Below are 21,643 nucleotides of genomic sequence, written 5' to 3'. Positions count from 1 at the left end.
TATTGAATGGGGGTAAGAATTTGAAGCCGGCCATGGGTGCATTGTTACATTATAAGGGTTGTGTAAAACAAATTGATTGCATCTACATGTTCTAAACTGGAGATCTGACAAGCTGATTTGCATGCTTCGCCATCAGCTTGCTTGAGTCGAGCTGAGAGAACCAGTTTACACTGCTGTAACTTTTCCCTGTAACGTTCTAATGTTTCATTGTGAATCGTTATTATGAGTCTGTAACACTCATAAGTGTCCCCAGTAAACAAGGCAAGTAGGAACTAAAATTACTCTTCACAAAAGGTAGTGTAGGTCTCTTAATTCAACAATCATCATATTATTTTGATTATGTTCCACCAGGAGAGTTTTCAAGGCCTCTTCTTTCCCTTTGACCTTTTTGACCCAGGAGGGGAGGTGAGACTGTGGCGCCGACAGTCTCCTGCACAGAGAGCCTGGTTCTTTTCAGATTCTCAGATGGTATCTCTAGGTGTCAATTTGTTTTATCCTCTTTAACAGAACACTGACTCCTCCACAGATCAGAACGACACCCTACACTCAGGTTTTGGGAAACGCTTGTTGTTCTACAAAAGATGGGTTAATAATTAAGTGCCTTTTTAGTTGTAAATCAGGATACATATCCCTGAAATGTGTTTACATCTATTTTGAACTGACATGTTCACGTCCAGAGAGAAACTTCTCTGAACTCCACATCTGGTCTCCTGTTACTCCTTTTCCCCTTTCCTTTAAGGTGATTTATGAGAGGTCCATGTACTAGCACTGACATTCCAATATAGATAGCAGGTCCAGCATTGGCAGTGATATAGATTTAGTTCTAATTTAATACTATTGTAAAATTTAATCTCCTCCTAATTAACAGATTGCCATCCAGCATGAGAAGGTCGCAAATGTAATGTTTGTCTGATGTTTCTGTCTTCAGATTGGACTAAGTTACAAAATCATGTGTAAATTGTCTGAATGTTTGATGGAGCCACAGTGCCACCTTTTGGTAAGATTCTGGCATAGCGTAAGGTATCTTCAAAACGGACTTTGTTTTATAATTGTGTAGTATTCCAAATAGTAAATGCCTGACACATATTTTATGGAGGACTAAAAGTGCCACAATTAAATAAATAAATACACCATTAAATAATAACTTAAATGTGTCATTCATTCATTAAAATTGGAATTAAATACATAAATGTGTTATTAAATATGTCATTAATTCAAATACCGATTAATTTTATGTAAAATACATATATGATTATTTCACTATTTACATTTACATTTCATGGTCCTTCCTTGCAGTGCTTCATGAATTACTTAAAACTGTCAAACTCACCCATCAAAAGTTGGTAGGCGGAACCTAACGCCTGATTGGTTACCCTGCACATCAAGCCAAGACAAATCAATTCCAGATAATGGATCGATGCAGAACTAGTGAACACATTCCAATACACTGGGTGGCGCTATTGGACTACTTCTTCTAAATCTGCAGTCACTCTGTGGTCAACATCTTGGTCAGAAAGTGCGAAAATAACTCCAAGAACTTCAATAAGTTCCTCTGGTTTACTCGCTACATGCTGTGGGTCAGCAGCTCCTGCTTCCACATCCTCTGCTAAGTCTAAAAAATAAAATAAAGTGTTTAACTTTGAAAAATAAAGTATAGCAGCAGATTGAGTTTCCCTTTTTCTTTGTTAACTGTTTCATATCTTGATTAACAGTCTCAACAAATTTTATAAATGACTATCAACACATCTTTACAATTGAACAGTTTCTCTTTCTTTCCCTTTTATATCTTTCTATACACTTTCTGTTGTTCAGTGAGAGAATTGAGCTCTAACCTCTCTCCCTCGTTGGGCAGTGAATGAATGGGTCAGGATCAGTGTTGGTCATCTTACTTTAAAAAAGTAATTAGTTATAGTTACAAATTACTTATCCCAAAAAGTAACTGAGTTAGTAACTCAGTTACTGAGTTAGTAACTCAGTTACCACATTGTAAAAGTAACTAGTTACTCAGCAAAGTAACTGTGATGTTATTTTTCATGGTCTATAATTACATTCTGTAACATCTTCTATAACGTTAAAGATGTTTATAATCACTGAATAAAGAATAAAAACACTATATACAGTATTTTAGAACATTTGGTTTTTATTTGAACTCAATAGATTGCAGCCGGCCATATGCATAGAAATAAAAATATATACAAAATAAATATTGAAAATTAAATTCACACGTTACATAAACATTCTTGCCTTTAACTTCAGCTACCTTTGAATTTCCCTAGCTTGTCGCCATTGTCTCTGTCTTGGCATCCACCCACCCAGCCAATCATCATCGCATTTGCAACGGTGTCATCATCACCACGCTGCCCTCTGCTGGCAGCTGATGTGTGGCTGTCAGAAAGCCTGACACCGCTGCACTTCATTCAACCACATTGTAGGAACGCAAGTAACACGCCACTTTACATTCTCAGTAACGGTAACGGCTTTGCAACGATGGGAAAAGTACTTCATTAGATTACTCCGTTAGTAACGCTGTTATACTTAAACACCGTTACTCCCAACACTGGTCAGGATACTGGTTGACTGATCATATTGGGATCTGAGACTGCTTATGTTCTGTGACCTTGTTCAGACTTGAGTGGGTATGTTTGATGAAAACTTTGTGTTTTGTCTCATAGTGGCGTTTCACACTGGCACTTTTAATCAGCGCCGCAGTCTCTGAACATGAGACACACTGGTTATGTGCTCCCAGTGGGAAGAATGAATGTGAATGAATCTGTCCATTAAAAGCTCAATTTTCTATCCACTTTTCTCTTCTTAGAGAGCGCCATAAATCTTCTGTTGTCTCTCACTCACTCATCTCTCCATTTCCTCTCCATGTATCTGTGACTTCTCTTTCTGTCTGTCTCTCCTCTCTCATCGCTCTCATCTCTGTATTCAGTCGCGCTGTTTAAACAGATTTTATTGGCTGAGCAGCATCACGTGGGATGGCTTAACTAGCATGCGATTGGTCTGTGAGCTTCCTGATCTGCTAAACAAATACCGTAAAGACTAAAAGAGCTGTGCTGGTTAAAATAGAAGCTCCCCATCAAAATGTAGAATCCTCAATAATGAATTGATTATAGGTCTGGGTCCGCATAGGACGGTGTCTGGGTCCAGACTCCCCTGTTAGCGACCTCTGCCCTAGAAAGTTCATGAAGATCTTCCTGGCACTCTACTTCAGACCAAAGCAATGGATCAGGCTAGATTTGCGTTAGCCCCACCCACTGAGTTTGATGGGTGAGTTTGACAGTTTTAAGTAATTCATGAAGCACTGCAACGCAGGAACATGAAATGTAAATGTAAATAGTGAAATAATGATATATGTATTTTACATAAAATGAATTGGTATTTGAATGAATTAATGACACATTTTTTTTAAACACATTTTATTGTTTTTAAGCAGAGATAATACATAACACAGAGACAAAACCCCCCACCCCGACCCATTAGACAGCACATGTTATACAAAAAAAAATATATATATATACATACACACACATACATGTACATACATCCATATACATGTATACGCATACAATACAAATACTAGTGATAATGACATATGATGAAAAAGTACAGTACTAGTTTGTCTCCAGTCCGCAGTATGTATTCATGAGTTGAGGGTAACCAGTCATCGGCAGCCTATCTGTGTCCCTCAATTTGAGGGAGGCGAGGGGAGGTCTTATTCCAATCAGAAAACTGTCTGCCCCTTAATATAAGATTTTTCAGATCTGCAGGTATATAATCTAGGAAGGGCGTCCATATTTTTAAAAATAACTCATCCTAACCCTTTACGACAGCTTGTAGCCTTTCATGAGGGAGGATATTAAAAACCTCCCTGTACCAAAGGGTGACACTAGGTGGAAAAACTTTGATCCAGTTTTTCAGTATACATTTTCAAGCAACTAGAAGGAGTTTTTCAAAGAGCTTACAATGTGATGCAGTGAGATGCAAGTCCCTAGATGGAAGGCCTAGGAGGAAGACCCCAGGGTCTTTCTCGATTTTTACTTTAAATATCCCACTGACTACTTTTGAAATAAGTGTCCAAAATCTGGAAATCAGTTTACATTCCCAAAAGTAATGGAAATATGTCCCCCTTCCTAAGTTGCATTTGTTACACAGAGGGGAAATGGAGTGGTCAATTTTGTTTAAAATAACAGGAGTAATATGCAGAATTAATGACACATTTAATATCACATTGATGTATTTAATTCCAATTTTAATTAATTAATGACACATTTAAGTAATTATTTAATGGTGTATTTATTTATTTAATTGTGGCACTTTCAGTCCTCCATAATATTTTTATAACAAGGATTAAGCTAGCACTATACGAAATATGTACAATCCATCAGTGTTGCTTTATATGCATGTTTAATTATTATGATTTAATGATTTTAATCAGTTCTACTTTTCCTTTGCATCATGTGATTTCGGTTATGTTATGTTAAAACATATGTATTATATGTTAAAAACTATGTATTAAGTCATGGTGGGTTCTGTGAATGGTGAATTATGATTTAGAAACTTTTAGAGACGATAGGAATAAATTAATAAAGTTACGAATATCAAAATATCGCTAAAGGAAGTGACGCGATTAGCCTTTCCGGATACGCCTTCAGACTCCGGTCACTCCTCCTCTTCTGATCTCTTCTAAACTTCGTTCTCTTCTTTTCTTCTTTCTAAGATCCACTCGTTATTTACTATTGTTCTTAATTTTAATTTCCGTACTTTACTTTACTTCGTTTTGCGACACGTGTTGAATTTTTCCTCAAGTATAACTTGCGGTGCAAAAGTACTTTTCTAACTACTTTTATTTTGAAAGCTCAAGACACAAACGAATTCTTCTCTTCTTTTATATTTTTGTAGTCTTATTGTCGCCTGATTCACAGAAAGTGAATTTAGTTAATTTAATTTAGTAATTCTTGGACTTAGTGACGACGGAGAATTCGCCAGGCCAGCGTTTCATCCTCCAGTTATTTTTAAACAAGAAGCTGAATGAGTTTACAGTCAAAGCTGAAGACCAACCACTCTAAGACATTCATCATCAGCCAGAAGGACGTCGCAGTAGTTGACTGCTCAAGAAAACATACAACGATTCCAGCCGAACAAAGACATTATTCTCCAGCGACTCTCTGCCTCCAACGCACTCAAGCGTAAAACTACGCGCTGGGCCTTTGAATTGAAGGGCCACTGGTACCAGGGACGAGACGCAACTTCCTTCGGCCTGTTGGATCAGTGATGCAAAGCCGCAGTTGAGCTAGGAGGAAAGCTAAAGGCCTGGAATCCTTCCAAGTTCCATCTACAAAGTAGGCTGACTCTCCGGCCGGATTCACACACATGAAAAAGAGCTGGTGTCTGTCTATAAGCTTTTTCGATTAGGGCCTCGTAGTCCTAAAACTTAATCTCGTAATATTCTAAACTTACTGCCGCATCGCAAAATCCACCATCGCTCCTGAATCACCTAATAGTAATAATTCATATATTGTCCACATATTCTGTTACTTGTTGTCATTTGTTTGCATTATCATTTCATACTATTTACTCTACATTAGTTTAGTTAATAAACATATATAACCGTATGTCCTTGTCAGTGCAGGTTTGATTTGATGCGGGGAAATCGATGAATCGTGTTAAAGAAATCACTACTCCAGAAATATGAGATTGAATATAGATTTTGAAATTTAATAAATTGATTTGAAATTGATTTGATTAGATCTGTGGAATAAATTCCTCCAGATTACTCCAGTAGCTAAACAACGGAGGTGGTGCCCCATTTATGAGTGTATTATTAATCTTCAGTGATTAATTACCTTTCTTATTGAATAGTAGTGTAACCCCTACAATAGCATGAATAACAACTTAAATGTTACACATATACATATATAATTAAATAATAAAGTGCTAGAAATTATACTAAAATAAGTATTATAACTAACTGTAAGTAACCCAAAAATGTTTGTGCATAGTAACTGCGGTTAGATAGTCTACTTCAAATCTAATTAAATCAGTGGCTAGAGTAAGTAGCCACCACTAACTCCTACACAAATGACTCACATTGAGCTGTACTCTCAGCATGATGCCTCAGTTTAATGGAGGTCTGGCAATCAACATTTTTATATGTTTTAAGGTAACTGAGGGCAACATGCTAAGGTACAAACTGAGCAGATATTTACTTATGCTGCTTATAAAAATGATAACTAGGAGAAATATTTCTTCTATTTATTTATCTTGGATGCCTTCCTCTGCAGGGACTTGTGGATGGCCTTGGTGATGCTCTCTTTGTTATTTAACACATTATAAGTGGTCAAGTCCACCAGAGCCTCATAATCCTCTTTTGTGTAGGTCATGTTCTTGGTGGTGTATGGAGAGCTGCTGGTGCTCACATCCACTTCCCCAGCTTTCATTTCTTCTGCAGTCTCACGCTTTACACCTGTATAGTCATAAGATAATGATACAGTTGGATTAACAATGCTGTACAAAACACAATACAATGGGTGGTTTACAATAGGTTCACACTTGCTTTCTACTAACCAAGCAAGTGACAGAAAACTAGTTAGTAGCATGAAGGCAATAGTCCAAATATAATATGAACAATGCAGATAGTAACGTTATTCTAAATCAAGGGTGAACCTATCGTGACATCACCCATTGGTTTGTGGGGACCCTTTTGAAGCCTTTACATAGAATGCAGGTTTAAGACACTTCCCTGTTGTCTTCACTTCACAGACCCAGAAGCTGTCTATTATATATACTGTCAATGGTCTAAATATGATATTTTCCAGCGTTCAGTCTAGTATATGTCACTTTTGGTCAATGCCATGGATTATATGCTCACTCACACCTTTGGACTATAGTGCACTGTGTAAGATATAGTGGGTGCAGTTACTGTTGAAATCTGAATAGAGAGGATAACCACTCATTCTAACTGGTTATTACACTATCCTTCATAGTGATAATTATTTACAACACTGCCAAAAAGAAACAAAGCCAGCATGCATTTCAAATGGCCTTACCAGGACTTTTGAAGTGTTTGTATGTGACATTGACGAGTGGGAAATGAACCACTATCGGGGCCTCGGGATTCTCCTCATCCTCGAAGATGTAGACCTCCTTCTGAGGCTCCTTTTCCAGACTGGCAAAATCTGCACTGGGAAAAGGGATGTCATGGTCTTTACAGTAGGCAGCTGTCTTCTTTATCACCTGTGATCATAGAGAGTAATATTAATAATGATGAAATACATTAATTTCTTTCCCAGATGAGCTCCTCCTCCTTCTGTTTACATTGAGGATGTGATCTGGGTCCCAAGAGTAACTCAGACATATGATGACATCTACATCTCTCTCTGGTCGCAGGACAGGCACACAGCCAATGTTGATGGCATGACCAGAATCAACCAGGCACAGAGTAGGGTCACTGGGTGTCAGCTGGTTTGGGAAGGCATCTGGATGTGCGGCTGGACAGAAAACAGAGAAGACAATTAATCATGAGCAGGGTGAGACACTTACAATGTGTTAGAATCCACAATCCCTGGTCTGCAGGAGCAGGAAAAGAAAATACTGCTGCCCAATTGCTTGTGCTTAAACAAAAGAGATGTGATAATAGATTTTAAGGCATACCTTTCCAAGCATTAAAATTGCTGTGTTTATTGTATTCCCTGTGCAGGAGGAGACCCCGCATAAAATTATACATTTCAGCAATGACTGGACGATCCTTGAAGAAATTAGTCAACATGCTTGCGATTGTTGGGTTTAAGATGCTTGTGTCCAGATTTGAAGGTTCAGAGTCAGCCTCTGCAAAACGAGCAAAACATCTTAGTGATAGCCTACACACACTGCATTAAGCATGTTCTGGTAAATATGGGAATGTTACTTCTTTAATGGACTGTAGTTGTAATTATTCAGTGTAAGAAAACAGATAAATAGAGATAGACAGGATAAACAGAACTAAGGTTCAGGATGCTGGGTGGGTGTTCCAATGGCAGAAGCGTGTCCAGGCATGGCCATGCCAGTTTTTCCATAGCCAAAATTTAGCCTAACTTTGGAGTGTTAGTAAGCCCCCTTTCCAACTTACTATCATGACACGGTTAGGTTAGGTATCACTGGATGCGTTAGGTCATCTACTTCGTATGATACCAGTATCTTCACTCTAGCTTTAAAACCAAGCCACCTGCAGCCTTTGAAAGACTGGGGTGGCCAATCAGATTTCAGGCCCCCTTTGTGGAAGCGCCCCTGCTTAGAAAGTGGAAGCTGAGTTGCTGAATTGGAAAATTATTTATACTGATTTCATAAATGAATATAATTTCAGTTTGACTTTAAAATACCGTTATACTGTGTACATACTGACACTTGCATTGAAGCCTGTCACACTAAAATTAAATGATTGTGCTGATTGTACTTCTATTTTATATTGTTTGAAGTCTGATTGTGCCGTAAGCAAATTAAAGTAACTCTACCTATGCTGTTGACATCTGGCTCCAGGACAGGGTTCCAAGGGGGTGGGTACCCCATAGCAATCTTCCACAGCTGGGACAGGTTAAAAGAAAAGACACTGCTCCATATTCCTGATAAAGTTGACAAATAGAACAAAACACTGGATTGGCTTAAAGTTTGTATATTAGTACTGTGCATTGCGTTGAAAAAAAATCAGCTGTCTTACCCATCAGATAAGGGATGCGGACTTCTGGGAGTTTCTTGACCATATGACCAAGGAAGAACTCACTCCCAAAGTCCTCAGTTCGGACAAAAGCCCCATACTTCTGGATGCCTACCTCATAGGGAGTAAACTCACACCACTCTGTCAACAAGAGTAATTATTAGTAAAACAAAATCAATCACTCCATGATCACAATTTCCATTTCTAGTATGCTGTTCTGGACTTTTTGGTTCTCTATGCCATATATCCACTAGTGCCCCTATCTCTCCATAGGCAAAGAATTTAATGATATTGTAGTTATAACTTAAGTGTATTCACTCAATTTCTGGTCGGTGTCATGTGCCCTAATGCCCTACTTCAGCAATAATAAGAAAGACATAACTCAAAACAAATGCCTCAATATTTACCAGCTTCAGATTCACAGCCATCCTTCATATTGACAGCAGTGTATATGGGTAATGGGTTTTGGCCTTCATTCACTGCTCCCTGCTGCCCAGACAGGGTACTGGTGACTTTCTGCAATTCCAACCACATATAATAAATGTTATTTGAACATTGATGTAGTCTTTTAAGCTTTTAAAGTAATATATCAATTAAAGTGATAACAGACAGTGTTCGGCTGCTTACTTTCCCAAAGACCAGATGCTCAAGGATTAGGCTTGCCATATCAAGAAGGGACACAATGTAACCCTTGTTTCCTCTCTCTGCCATTTCTTCACTGTAATACTGCAGTTTCTCAGGAGAGAAGACACTCAGGACGCTCTTCGTCATCTGGTCCTTTGCTGCTGAGATGATACTGTCTATGTCCTGTGACCATTTAGCTTCCTGATACAGAGTAGACATAGCCCTGTTCACATGGGAAATGAGAGTAGCATTTTAAAGGAGAAAAAATAATTTGATACAATATATATAATCAGGCAATAACAAGTTACATAGATGATATGCAAGATGCAAGCCAGTAAACTCTGATTTAAGGTTTCACAATTCTCATGATCTGTGAGTATTAATAAAAGGTAAAGTACACATTATAGCAAATGTATACATTACTACACTAACCAATACAAACATCATAAAGTTGGTAATCATGCTAAAGTCTGCTGGAATAGTACTGAATATGAAAGAAAAAGAAAAGAAAAGTTCAGTATTATATCGATTATTGATCAATAATTTGGAGGATTTGGGGGATTACTTTTATTTGACATCAATCCCACAGATGAGAAGGGTGATATTCTTGTTCTTGGCCCCAAAAACCTTAGAGACTCACTGTCTAAAGATATAGTTACTCTAGATGGCATTAACTTGGCCTCTAGCACCACTGTCAGGAATCTTGGAGTTATCTTTGATCAGGATTTGTCATTTAATTCCCACATAAAGCAGACCTCTAGGACTGCCTTCTTTCATTTACATAATATTACAAAAATTAGACACATTCTGTCACAGACAGATGCAGAAAAACTAATCCATGCATTTGTTACTTCAAGGCTGGATTACTGCAACTCTTTATTATCAGGTTGCCCCAATAAGTCCATTAAAACGCTCCAATTAATTTAGAACGCTGCAGCACGAGTACTGACAGGAACTAGAAAAAGAGATCACATCTCTCCTGTACTAGCTTCTCTGCATTGGCTCCCTGTAAAATTTAGAATAGAATTTAAAATCCTCCTCCTCACCTATAAAGCTCTTCATGGTCAGGCCCCTTCATATCTTAAAGAGCTCATAGTACCCTATTATCCCCTCTAGAACACTACGTTCTCTGAATGCAGGGCTACTTGTGGTTCCTATAGTCTCTAAAAGTAGAACAGGAGCCAGAGCCTTCAGTTACCAAGCTCCTCTCCTGTGGAACCAGCTTCCAGTTGTGGTTCGGGAGGCAGACACCCTCTCCGCATTCAAGAGTAGGCTTAAGACATTCCTCTTTGATAAAGCTTATAGTTAGGGCTGGATCAGGTGAGTCCTGAACCATCCCTTAGTTATGCTGCTATAGGCCTAGATTATTGGGGGATTTCCCATGGTGCACTGAGCTCCTCCCTTCCTCTCTCTTTCTGCACTCATTCATGTCCCATTAATGCATGTTACTAACTTCACTTCTTCCCCGGAGTTCTTGTGCTTTCTCGTCTCGCAGGTTCTTGTCGATCCTGGTGGAGCCTCCTGCCATGGTCCTGCTAGATTGCCATTGCCAATACTGTTGTTGCTGTGCACCTGTCTGTCTGTCTTTCTCTCGCTCTCTCTGTCTCTCTCTCTCTCTCTCTCTCTCTCTCACCCCAACTGATCGAGACAGACGACCACCCACCTAGAGCCGGAGGATCTGTCCTAGGTTTCTGCCTTTTAACGGGCAGTTTTTCCTTGCCCTTGTTGCCAAGTGCTTGCTCATGGTGGTACTGTTGGGTCTCTGTAATTAATGTTTTAAAGAGTTCGGTCTAGACCTGCTCTATTTGAAAAGTGTCCTGAGATAACTTTCAATTCAATTCAATTCAATTTTATTTGTATAGCGCCAATTCATAACAGAAGTTATCTCAGGACACTTTTCAAATAGAGCAGGTCTAGACCTGACATAACTTCTGTTATGAATTGGCGCTATACAAATAAAACTGAATTGAATTGAATTGAATTGATATCAGTGAAACTGTGAGCCCTTACTCTCAGCTTGTTCACTCACCATGTGGATCCAGAAACACCAGTGATGTAACTGGTAGCATCCAGGACCCCTATTTCCTGTAGGCCTCTCAGACTACCAAGCATGCCTGTCATTGCTCTGGCTCCTCCCCCTGAAGCCACTACTGCTATAGTTAGCACCTGGAAAGGGGATGCAGAGAATACGTATGGCAAGAATTTTTTTAAAAAGTACTTTATACTATACTCCTTGTGTTCTGGCTTGCAAAGTTCTCTTACAAAGGTTTTCCTTGCCACTGTCGCCATGTGCTTGCTCATGGTGGAAGAGACCGGCTCTATTTGAAAAGGGTCCTGAGATAACTTTTGCATGATTATGAGTTTGTATTATACAAATAAATTTGTATTGATTGGTCCGGTACCACTGTACCAGCAACAAGTGCATAGGTTGAAGCCCTGCAAGATGGATTCTTGCTTTATCTCGTGATTTTGTGATTTGAAATAGCAAGGATCCAGCATTTGCATCCCATGCCACAGAACAGTAACAACTACGGAATTTGTTGCGGGAAATGACAAAAATAGAATAATGAATTCATAATCTGAAAAGAGCCACACTGTACCTTGCTGGATTCAAGTAGAGGGCTGATGCCTAAAAGCTCCTGCAAAGCCTGTTCCACAACAATTTCCCTCTTTTTCAGATACTCTTTCTCTTGTGCTGGGAGGTCAAGGTTCAGGCGAACAGCGAAATGTTCCTCCTTGCTGTGGATTTGCAAGGTTGTTGGACATTCCATTGACTTATTCACTGTGGACAGACAAACCCAATCCCGGCCCTTACCCTAACCAGGACCTCAGAAATTATGTTTTGCCACATTTGGACTGGTCTTTGGTCCCATACACACTCACACATATATGTACACATAAATGGATACTCATATTGCCTTAATGCTAGTTATGTAGGAAGAATCTTACCATTCATGTGTTTCCAGGTCTAAATCCACTGTGTCCTGTAAAAAAAATGCAACATTACTATAAAACAGAACTCCTTTAAGTCACAGCCCTGCCATTGTTAATCCTTACTAAAAACCACCCATTTAACCTTGTTGAAATGCTGTGGATCACATGCCTATGGTCTCTACAGAGGCTGCCAGCCCTATTGTTCTACATTAAGTTTACCTCTGATAAATACAATAAAATTAAAGCCTTGTTAACATATGAATAAATTCTGTCCACAGAAAAGTGAGAGCTTTTGATCTGAAACAGATATAGGAGGTGTTCAAATAAATATATATATTTTTTCATGTCTGCAACAGACATCTACATCTACAGATGAAGACATTGAAACTGTACTGAAAGCTGGTTATTGGTATAATGTCGATATGACTATGAACAGATCATTTTCACTGTCTTATTTTGCTGGGAACCGCATGTGGCTCACGTAAAAAACCCTCTACTCTCTATTTAAGTGTCACCTGAGAAGCAGGGCTCACAAGGGCAGTGTGGCTAAATTCATTCTGCCCAAAGGCCAGTGACCTTTGACCAATCACAGCGCAGTAGCCACAGTACAGTGACTTTATTGTTGTTTTGAATGGCCAAGCTGGAAGGTGGTGTGAAAAGCTGACTGTCATAGAGGTCATAGAGAGGGGAAGATGTTACCTAAGTTGATGACAAGAAAAATGTACAGAGAGAAGTTCAAACTCTGGCTGCTTTCTCACCTCCACAATGTGACCAATGACGGCATTATGTTGGGTGTGAATGTCAGATTTCGTAAAGTTACAAATATGGTCAGTCCATGGCTGACCATATTAGGACCATGGAAAGGTGTGTGTTTATTCAAGTTCTGATGAAGTATACTGGCAGCTTAAGTGACCATGGAAGGTCAGTCAGTATGCTTCTTGGCTAAACATTTTCCTGTGACACGTGATCTACCTTCTCTTCTCTAGTGAAATTTTAACAGTCATTGAGAACTCGCTCAGGTGGTTCAAACAGAAATACCGCTGTAGTCGAGCTGTTTACGAGAATACCAGCAACGAGACTGCACATAGAGTTCTTACCTGATCAATAACAAGCGACACTTTGCCTGTGTATTTGGCTGGTAGTGGGTGGAGCTCAGTGGAAGCTTCCATTGGAGCAATGGAGGCAGCCGCATCAGAAGGCTGACAGACACAAGACATAAATTAATGTCATAATATGCATGCTATGGAGTGCTGCACAACTGACAAATAGCTGCATTCCATGTAGGGGAAGTCATGCTATTGTGCATGCTGATTCACCGTCATTGTTATGTTGTCACAGTCCACCTGTGTGTTTCTGGCCTTGACAAGTCAAAATGTCTTCCATACAATGATGAGGTCTATGAGTGTTTTTTGCTGGTTAAAATAAGGGTTTAGAGTAGAGCTGCAATGGATTCCTTAAAAATGCCAGTTATGGGCGCCCAGTTAACTCAGTTGGTAGAGCTGGCGTCCCATGTACCGAGGCTAAGTCCTTGCTGCAGCAGCCCAGGGTTTGAATCTGACCTGCGGCCCTTTGCTGCGTGTCATCCCCTCTCTCTCTTTGCCCCCCTTTCCTGTCTACCTTCAGCTGTCACTGGCAATACAAGCAAAATAAATACTTAAAAAAAGTTACTACAGTGACATTAAAGTATTTTGAACTTTACTACTTTTTCTCAACTTCAACTCCATCTCTTCTTTGATTGATTGTTCCTTCTCTCTTCCTTTCTTCTCTCAGTTCAAATAGGTTGCCTACTTTTTCCTGAGATTGACCCTTAATGGTATTTTTTTCAGTACAAAGATCTTAAGGTCAAAAGTATTCTTTCAAAGTGTTATATGTTACACAATGTACATTGTTAAACATGTAAAGGTAAGTAGTTAAAACTTACTGCCATTCCTAGTTCTGTTTCCAAGTCTCTGTTGATGTGAAAACGTAGTTTCTGGGTTGCATCAAATATTTGATTCTCCGGATAGGCACCCCTCAGTTTCAGCACCTTGTCCCTAATACCTGGAGAAAAACATGAAAATGCACAACAGAATAATGACATCTGTCATCTAATATCAGAAATGTAGCATCATAATTTGCCTCTGTTTTAAAAATGGTGAAATATTTCTGTCAGACAATAGTAATCTACATACAGTCACTGCTTAGTGGTCTGTCAACATTGATATCCAAAGTAGAGCATGGGGCAGCCTGGAAAAAATTGTTGAGAGGGGTTTGGGGGGGGGGGGGCGTAGTGGGAGGTTTTTTTTTTTGTTTTTTTTTCTTTTTTCCCCTTCTCCACTTTTTTTTTTTTTAAAAATTAAAAACAAAATTCTTAAAAAGTTTTTTTTTTGGGTGTTTTTGTTTGTTGGTTTGTGAATTTGGGTTAAAGGGGTTTTTGGGTGGGGGGGGGTGGGGAAGGGTATTTAAAGGTTTTTTTAATTTTTTTTAATTTTTTTTTTTTTTTTTTTTATTTTTTTTTTTTTTTTTTTTTTTTTTTTTTATAAAAAATAGTATAAAAAAAAAAAAAAAAAAAAAAAAAAAAAAAAAAAAAAAAAAAAAAAATAATTTTTTTTAAAAATTTTTCTAAAAAAAAAATTTTTAAAAAAATATTTTAAAAAGAAAAGAATTTTTTTGGTTGGGGGGGGGGGGGGGGAAAAAGGAAGGCCTCCCCCTTTTTATTAAAAGGGGGTGGGGAAAGAGGGGGGGGGTTTTTTTTATTGTTTTGGGGGGGGGTAAAAAAAAAAAATTGTTGTTGGTGGGGGGGGGGTTTTTTTTTTTTTTTTTTTTTTTTTTTTTTTTTTTTTTTTTGGGGGGTTGGTTGGGGGGGGGGGTTTTTTTTTTTTTTTTTTTTTCTTTAGCCGGGAAAGGGGTTTTTTTTTTTTGGGGGGGGGGGGGGGGGGTTTTGATTAATAGGTTTTTTTTTTTATTTAATTAAAAAAAAAAAAAATTTTTTTTTTTTTTTTGGGCCCAGGGGAGAAAAAATTTTTAAATTTTGCAATAGTCTTTAGCTGATAAAACAACAAGTGGAGGTTGGATGCGCGGGATGGGGTTTAGGGGCAGAAAGCAGTGAGCAATTTGGAAACGGCACGAGCGCAGTAAGGGGCAATAAAACCTTGAATGACACTAAGTTTTTTAAAAAAAGGGGGGTTTTTTTTTTTTATTTTTTATTTTTTTTTTCTTTTTTCTTACTTCCCCACCCTATGTAGTAGGTTGTTTTTTTTTTTTTCCTACCCCCAAAACACCTTACTCTAAAAGAGAGAAAGACATTTATTGGGCGGCTGGCAAAAAATAAAACAATGGTGCAGAGGCAGATGCTGGGGGCCTAAAACTAAGGGGGGGTACGAGTCCCCATTAGTCTTGGAAGGTTGTTTGCTTTAAAAAAAAAAATTTAAAAAAAAGAAACCTAAAGTTCTTTCTGGCTATTAATTCAGAAAAACTTATCCCTGCTCCTGATAAATTAACATTTATTTTAATTTTCTTTTTTTTGTTCCTTCCTGTCTTTAGCAGGTCATATTAAGCCAGGGCCTTACATTTGTTCCTAGTTAAAGTATTCTTTAGCAAGAAACTGAATTAGCAATATTTAAAGTGAATTAAAAACATCACAATATTTAGCCCCAAAATAATGCTCCAGATGCTGTGCATCGGTGTGTGAATGTGTATGAATACATTAGTTTCTGTTCGATGGACTTTGCCATCACTGAGTGAATGTGTGTGAAAGGGTGAATGTGGCACGTAGTGTAAAAGCGCTTTGAGTGGTCGGAAGAATAGAAAGGCGCTATACAAGTACAGGTCCATTTACCATTTACCATCATCATCATCATCATCATCATCATATAGTTGTTTCTACTATTGTTGTTCACCTTTGTCTCTGTCTCTGTCCTTCTCTCTTTACCCCCCTCCTCTCTCTCTCTAACCCCAACTGGTCGAGGCAGACGGCCACCCACCTAGAGGTGGGGTCTGTCCGAGGTTTCTGCCTCTTAAAAGGAAGTTTTTCCTTGCTGTAAATAATGTTATAAGGAGTACGATCTAGACTTGACAAACTTGTTTGGTGTGCTGCATCGTTTGTTCCCACATGGACAATTACTCGATTTATAGAGGACGGGAGTGACTGCAGCAGCCCTAGGAGCTTCTACAGGATACAGTGGCCAACATTGAAAAAGCAGATATTCCTGATTTTGGAATCCCCAAATATTACTGTGGTTGGGGGAAGAGGGGATGACCAGATGACGGCTGGCAGTCCGCGAGGCAGGAGAGTTCACAATCTGTTTACACTGTTGAGGTTGGTGAGGTTGTGAGGAGGCATGGTAAATGGCAATGGACCTGTCTGTCCAACCACTCAAAGCGCTTTTACACTACTGCTCTACACCCTTTCACACCCATTCATACAGTGATGGCAAAGTTAATCCAACAGAAACTAAGTCATTTATTCACATTCACACACCGATGCACAGCAATTTGGGAGTATCTTGCTCAAGTACACTTCGACATTGCAGTGCGAGGAGCCCGGGGATCGAACCAACAACCTTCTGATTATTGAACGACCTGCTCTACCTCTACCTCTGATCTACCTCCAGATCAGCATCTGGGAAACTCTGCCAGCTTGGGAAAACAAAGACATCCCGAGCATCTGAGCACTGCATCTTTTAGGATCTTGAAAAGGGAGGTGGAGGTTGCTGACCAGACCCTGAGATCCATTGTCAGCTTAGTAGTATTAGGCAGCTTTAATTGTAATGTAATTTATCATTATAATAGTACCCCACTGAACTCTCATCTAATCTGGTGCTTGGTTTAACACTGAATTTAATGTGATTATTGTGTGTCCTTGAGTTTTAGAGTTCTTGTTGATTCTCATCATATATTAACTCAAAAGGTAAATTAAGTAGATGTGATTCTAATCTGCCTGTAATTTCAGTCTTTCCAACTAATTTCATGACTACCTTGGTGGGGCACAGGCAGGTAGTCATGAATAGTAGTAACATTAGGTAACACTTTATAATGAGTACACACTATTAAGCATTTGTTAAGCATAAATAAATACTGAATTCATCATTTATAACGCATGAATACACATTAGTATGTAGTTTATAAACACAGTTAAAAATGTTTTATTCATCATTGATAAGCATTAGTATGTGTCTTTGTTTGGTAGCACACATTATGGTTGAAAGATAACGTTAGCTTGTCACTTGACACTAACGACTAACGTTACTAACGTTACCGACCCACCCGCGGTGGCTAAGCCGACCTGCCGCTGCTAGGCCCTCACCTTGCCCGGCTAGACGAGACTAGACTAGATCGGCTTAGCCACCGCGGGCGGGTCGGTAACGTTAGTAACGTTACTAACATTAGTAACGTTAGTAACGTGAGTCGGGGAGCAAGGGCAAACACCTGCAGCTGCTGACAAGCTAACGTTATCTTTCAACCATAATGTGTGCTACCAAACAAAGACACATACTCTCCACTAGAGCCGCTGACGGCCGCCGACTCCAATGTGCTTCTCCATGCTCCCCTTGGCTGCACTGTCAGAAACTTCTGAGAGTTAACGTAAATATGACGTAACATCCCGCTCTCAGCACGTCATCACGTTGATGACGTGCTGAGAGCGGGAGCTCAACGTACACGTCCCAAACAGATAAGATCACAACAATAGCATGTCTTCATAAACCACCCTTGTTCGTCTTCATACAATATGTTGGGAAGTTGCAGTAAATATCAATACAATATGTTCTATATCCCGTTGTGTTGTGTCTCTCCTTCGTCTGTTAAGATAACTGAACATTTTGTGAGTCTCGAGGCATTGTCAGCCTTTATATCTCATTTGTAAATGCTTAATAAGCCATAGATAGTGCTCACTTTAGATGAGCTCGTGCAAAATACTTAATTAACGAGTAGTAAGTGCTTTGTAACTGTGAATTCCTGCATAAATCACTGTTTATAGGCCATCATTAGAAAATGAATTTGTTGAGTTTTTATAGAACATCTGCTAACACAGTCACTAATCATTAATACATGTCTGAATAGTGGATGTGCAAGTGCATGCAGAAATGTACAGTACAATGAAGAGTAAAACATTTATAACTGTGATTATAAACCACATAGTAATGACTATTTACAGCAGAAACATGCTTTATAAATTATGAATTCAGTATTTACTAATCCATAACTAATGTGCTTATCAGTGATGAATAAAACATTTTTAACTGTGTTTATAAACTACATACTAATGTGTATTCATGCATTATAAATGATGAATTCAGTATTTATTCATGCTTAACTAATGCTTAATAGTGTGTACTCATTATAAAGTGTTACCGTAACGTTATAACATATTCAAACAAAAAACCATGCATGAAGAGAAGACGTTCACATGTTGCCCCTGATATTTACAAATAGTTACATTTAAGAGGTTGCTTGACAATCAACTTCAACCCAACTCTTAGTAGTCCACTAACCAGGAATCAGGACTTTTATTTTAGAGCACTGTACATGTTAAAGCTGAAACCTTACCACAAGGATGCCATTAGTGAAGTACTCATGAGTGGTTTCCTTACTGCAAAAACAAAGAAATCACCACTGAGACATTGTATTGGCAGAATAGAGGATCCAATTTCTGTAAATATGTTGAACAATGGCTAGTAAGTAACAGCAGGAATATACAAAACCCAGATCCTTATACCTCTGGAGTAGCTCCAACTCTACCACAAGTTCATCATGTGTCTATAATGAATTGAACAAGAGAAACAAAATGTCAGTTACTCGGTTAACAACAACAAGAAACATTCTTTTCAATTCTTTGATTATCAGTTATTTAAAAGCAAGATTAATTAGTGAGGTTTCACTGTTTGCTACTGCAATACTAAACTAAACTAAAACTTCATTACAAAAGCAGTTCTGATGAAGTATGGTTCTCTGTTGTATTGAGACAATCTCTCCCCTTATATTCCATAGAGTATGTATAGTGGTCTCCTGGTTACGGCAGCTGAGACTTCTTATACAGGCATATTGCTTGCAGGAATCATGAGCTAACATGTTTGGTAGGGCCTGTGCTGAGGGCAGACCTCGAAGGTCAGTGGTTGAGACAGTTGATATTGTTCAGTCGGAGCCTCTAGTGCCATCTAACCAAGGTGGTTAGACAGAGTGGATTAATTAACGATTGCCAACTAACGCACTTAAGTGTGCGATCACATTATAGCACAATAGTAACATTATAGTAATAGTAGTTATATAACATGGTATTGTGGTGTAAAATCCTGTGGCTCAAGAGGTAGCGCAGATTGTCCACTAATCAGATGATCCCCAGCTTCTCCCTTTGTATCGAAGTGTTCCTGGGTAAAATACTAAACCCCAATGCTGTGCCATGACTGTGTAAGTGATTAGTTAGTTTCTGATGACCAGTTTGCACCTTGCACCTACCATCAATAAATGATTGTGTATGAGTATGACATGTAGTGTAGTGTGATTGGTCAGAAGACTAGAAAGGCACTAATAAGTGCAGGCCATTTACCATTTACCATGTAACATTAGAACATGTGTGACCACGTTCCTGCTACGGATAAGGTGAAATAAGCACAGCCAATGAGCGCAGTTCAACTTGCAGTACCACAAGCCAACATGGCGAAAGCCATAATGCCGACCTCAAAGCTTCAAAACAGTACTCCACAAACCAATGGGTGATGTCATGATGGGTTCACACTTGATAACACACTAAGTTAGCTAATAGTGGAGCTCAGTTTAATGTTGCTTCGTTATACCTCTTCTCTGGCATTTCTGGAGGTTGTTAAGTGCCACCTCTGGCTGGGATTGGGACAATTTATTGAGGCAGTCATTTGAACACTGTTTGGACCAGATTTCAAGTAGCATTTTTAACCAATGGTTCCAGTGGCTCCTTGGGATTTTACCTCAGGATTTATGGGGAAGGACTTGGTCTCTTTCTTCCCTATATTGAGGCTACTGACGTCAAACAGAACAGTGCAAATCAGGTCATCATATGTCATGGAGTCCTCATCACACAGCTTGATCTCCAAAACATTCTGGGGAAACATGGGGAAGAACTCATTATTTTCTGGTTTAACTTGCACCATAATTGCCAACTCTCCTTAAAGGGAAGAAAATAATGGCTAAAATTATAAAGTAAGAAAACTAAGCTATACATATTAAAAGATGCTATACCAACTAAGCTATCCTGCTGATTTTCAATTTGCATTGTGTAACATCATGTTTTGTCTTTTTTTTCAGAACTGTGTCTAATAACACAAAAGCTTAATTATTCAAAATGTATAGGTTAATTGTCAGTCTCAGGCCATTTTTAAAACATTTTTTTTACAAGGTTTCAAATGTAAGATTTGCATTTTTCATAAGGACTTAAAGTAGTTTTTAGCACCCTTTATCAAATGTAGTCACATGGCATCAATGCTAATAGCATGAGGACACTTACCTAGTATCTTCAAGTGGTTTAACATAAAATAAATACTTACAATATGATCAAATGTATAGAACATAGAGTAGAACAGAGAATAGAATAAAGAGATTACTTCTTGTTGATCATGTGACTTGTGAAATTTCAATTATATATTTATATTCTAAGACCTTCCTCTTGCCACTGATTACCTGACAAGTATCTTTGTCCATTTGCCCCATTTGAAGCACAAAATCATTATGGCAAGAGAAGATAGATCCACATTTATGTGTGTTTGCATGCTAGAGTGAGAGCCAGGCATGGGGGCTCTAAAGGGACGAGTCTGATATGCTTTGGATCAAACAAACTGATTATAAATGGATTAAGACTTGTTGTTTTTGCTGTTATTTCCAAGCTAGCTTGCATTAGTTTCTTTGGATATGAATCATGAACAATGAATCCCCTGGATCTGATGGCTACATGATATAATTCTAAAAAACATTTTTGGCAACCATGTGTTTAATGAAAAAAAATCATCAGAATCTATACCTACCCACATGAATACAGTTTTTATTTCGGTTTTGTTAAAACCTGATAAAGACCCAACCCTTACCACCAGCTACAAACCTATAAGCCTGATTAATTGAGATAATTAGTAAAGCCCGACCCAACATTTCTTTGAATTTCCATGGGTGGCTGTGGCTTAGAGATAGAGTAGGTCATCCACTACTTTGAAGTGTGGAAGTATCCTTGGGCAAGATACTGAACTCCAAATTGTTCCGAAAGAGCATTAGTTTCTGTTCCTGGTAAGCAGTTGGCACAATGCATGTCACTGGCCCCTGCCATATGAATATATGTGAATGGGGAATATTGACCTGCAGTGGAAAGCACTTAAAAAAAGAAAAGCTAAGTGGTTGGAAAACTGTAAAATCACTATGTTGAATGCCATCCAATTACCATTGCCCTTACGAAATTTTGTT

At 38.6% G+C, this 21,643-nt stretch overlaps 1 protein-coding gene across 8 annotated transcripts in view; it reads right to left on the bottom strand.

Annotated features, from left to right (window-relative positions):
* Nucleotides 1–5,700: 5,700 nt before the first annotated feature.
* Nucleotides 5,701–21,643, bottom strand: part of pla2g4f.1 (phospholipase A2, group IVF, tandem duplicate 1) — a 78,226-nt gene continuing 62,283 nt past the window's right edge. For 4 of the 8 annotated variants that reach the window (XM_051422941.1, XM_051422942.1, XM_051422948.1 and 1 more), the window contains 17 exons: nt 20,167–20,298; nt 18,945–18,985; nt 18,776–18,818; nt 14,422–14,476; nt 14,172–14,290; nt 13,348–13,449; nt 12,266–12,300; nt 11,917–12,055; nt 11,346–11,482; nt 9,320–9,539; nt 9,100–9,208; nt 8,696–8,833; nt 8,493–8,600; nt 7,657–7,830; nt 7,321–7,493; nt 7,053–7,239; nt 5,701–6,469 (listed from right to left, as the gene is read on the bottom strand). In XM_051422941.1, coding sequence (XP_051278901.1) covers nt 6,255–6,469; nt 7,053–7,239; nt 7,321–7,493; nt 7,657–7,830; nt 8,493–8,600; nt 8,696–8,833; nt 9,100–9,208; nt 9,320–9,539; nt 11,346–11,482; nt 11,917–12,055; nt 12,266–12,300; nt 13,348–13,449; nt 14,172–14,290; nt 14,422–14,476; nt 18,776–18,818; nt 18,945–18,985; nt 20,167–20,298 — 2,127 coding nt within the window. In that variant the 3' untranslated portion in view covers nt 5,701–6,254. The remainder of the gene's footprint in view (nt 6,470–7,052; nt 7,240–7,320; nt 7,494–7,656; nt 7,831–8,492; nt 8,601–8,695; nt 8,834–9,099; nt 9,209–9,319; nt 9,540–11,345; nt 11,483–11,916; nt 12,056–12,265; nt 12,301–13,347; nt 13,450–14,171; nt 14,291–14,421; nt 14,477–18,775; nt 18,819–18,944; nt 18,986–20,166; nt 20,299–21,643) is intronic. The other 4 variants (XM_051422905.1, XM_051422897.1, XM_051422932.1 and 1 more) reach the window with 4 other exon arrangements.

This window comes from Dicentrarchus labrax, unplaced genomic scaffold (genome assembly GCF_905237075.1).
Source record: "Dicentrarchus labrax unplaced genomic scaffold, dlabrax2021, whole genome shotgun sequence".
NCBI classification, from domain to species: domain Eukaryota; kingdom Metazoa; phylum Chordata; class Actinopteri; family Moronidae; genus Dicentrarchus; species Dicentrarchus labrax.
This window is presented reverse-complemented; position numbering and strand designations above follow the sequence as displayed.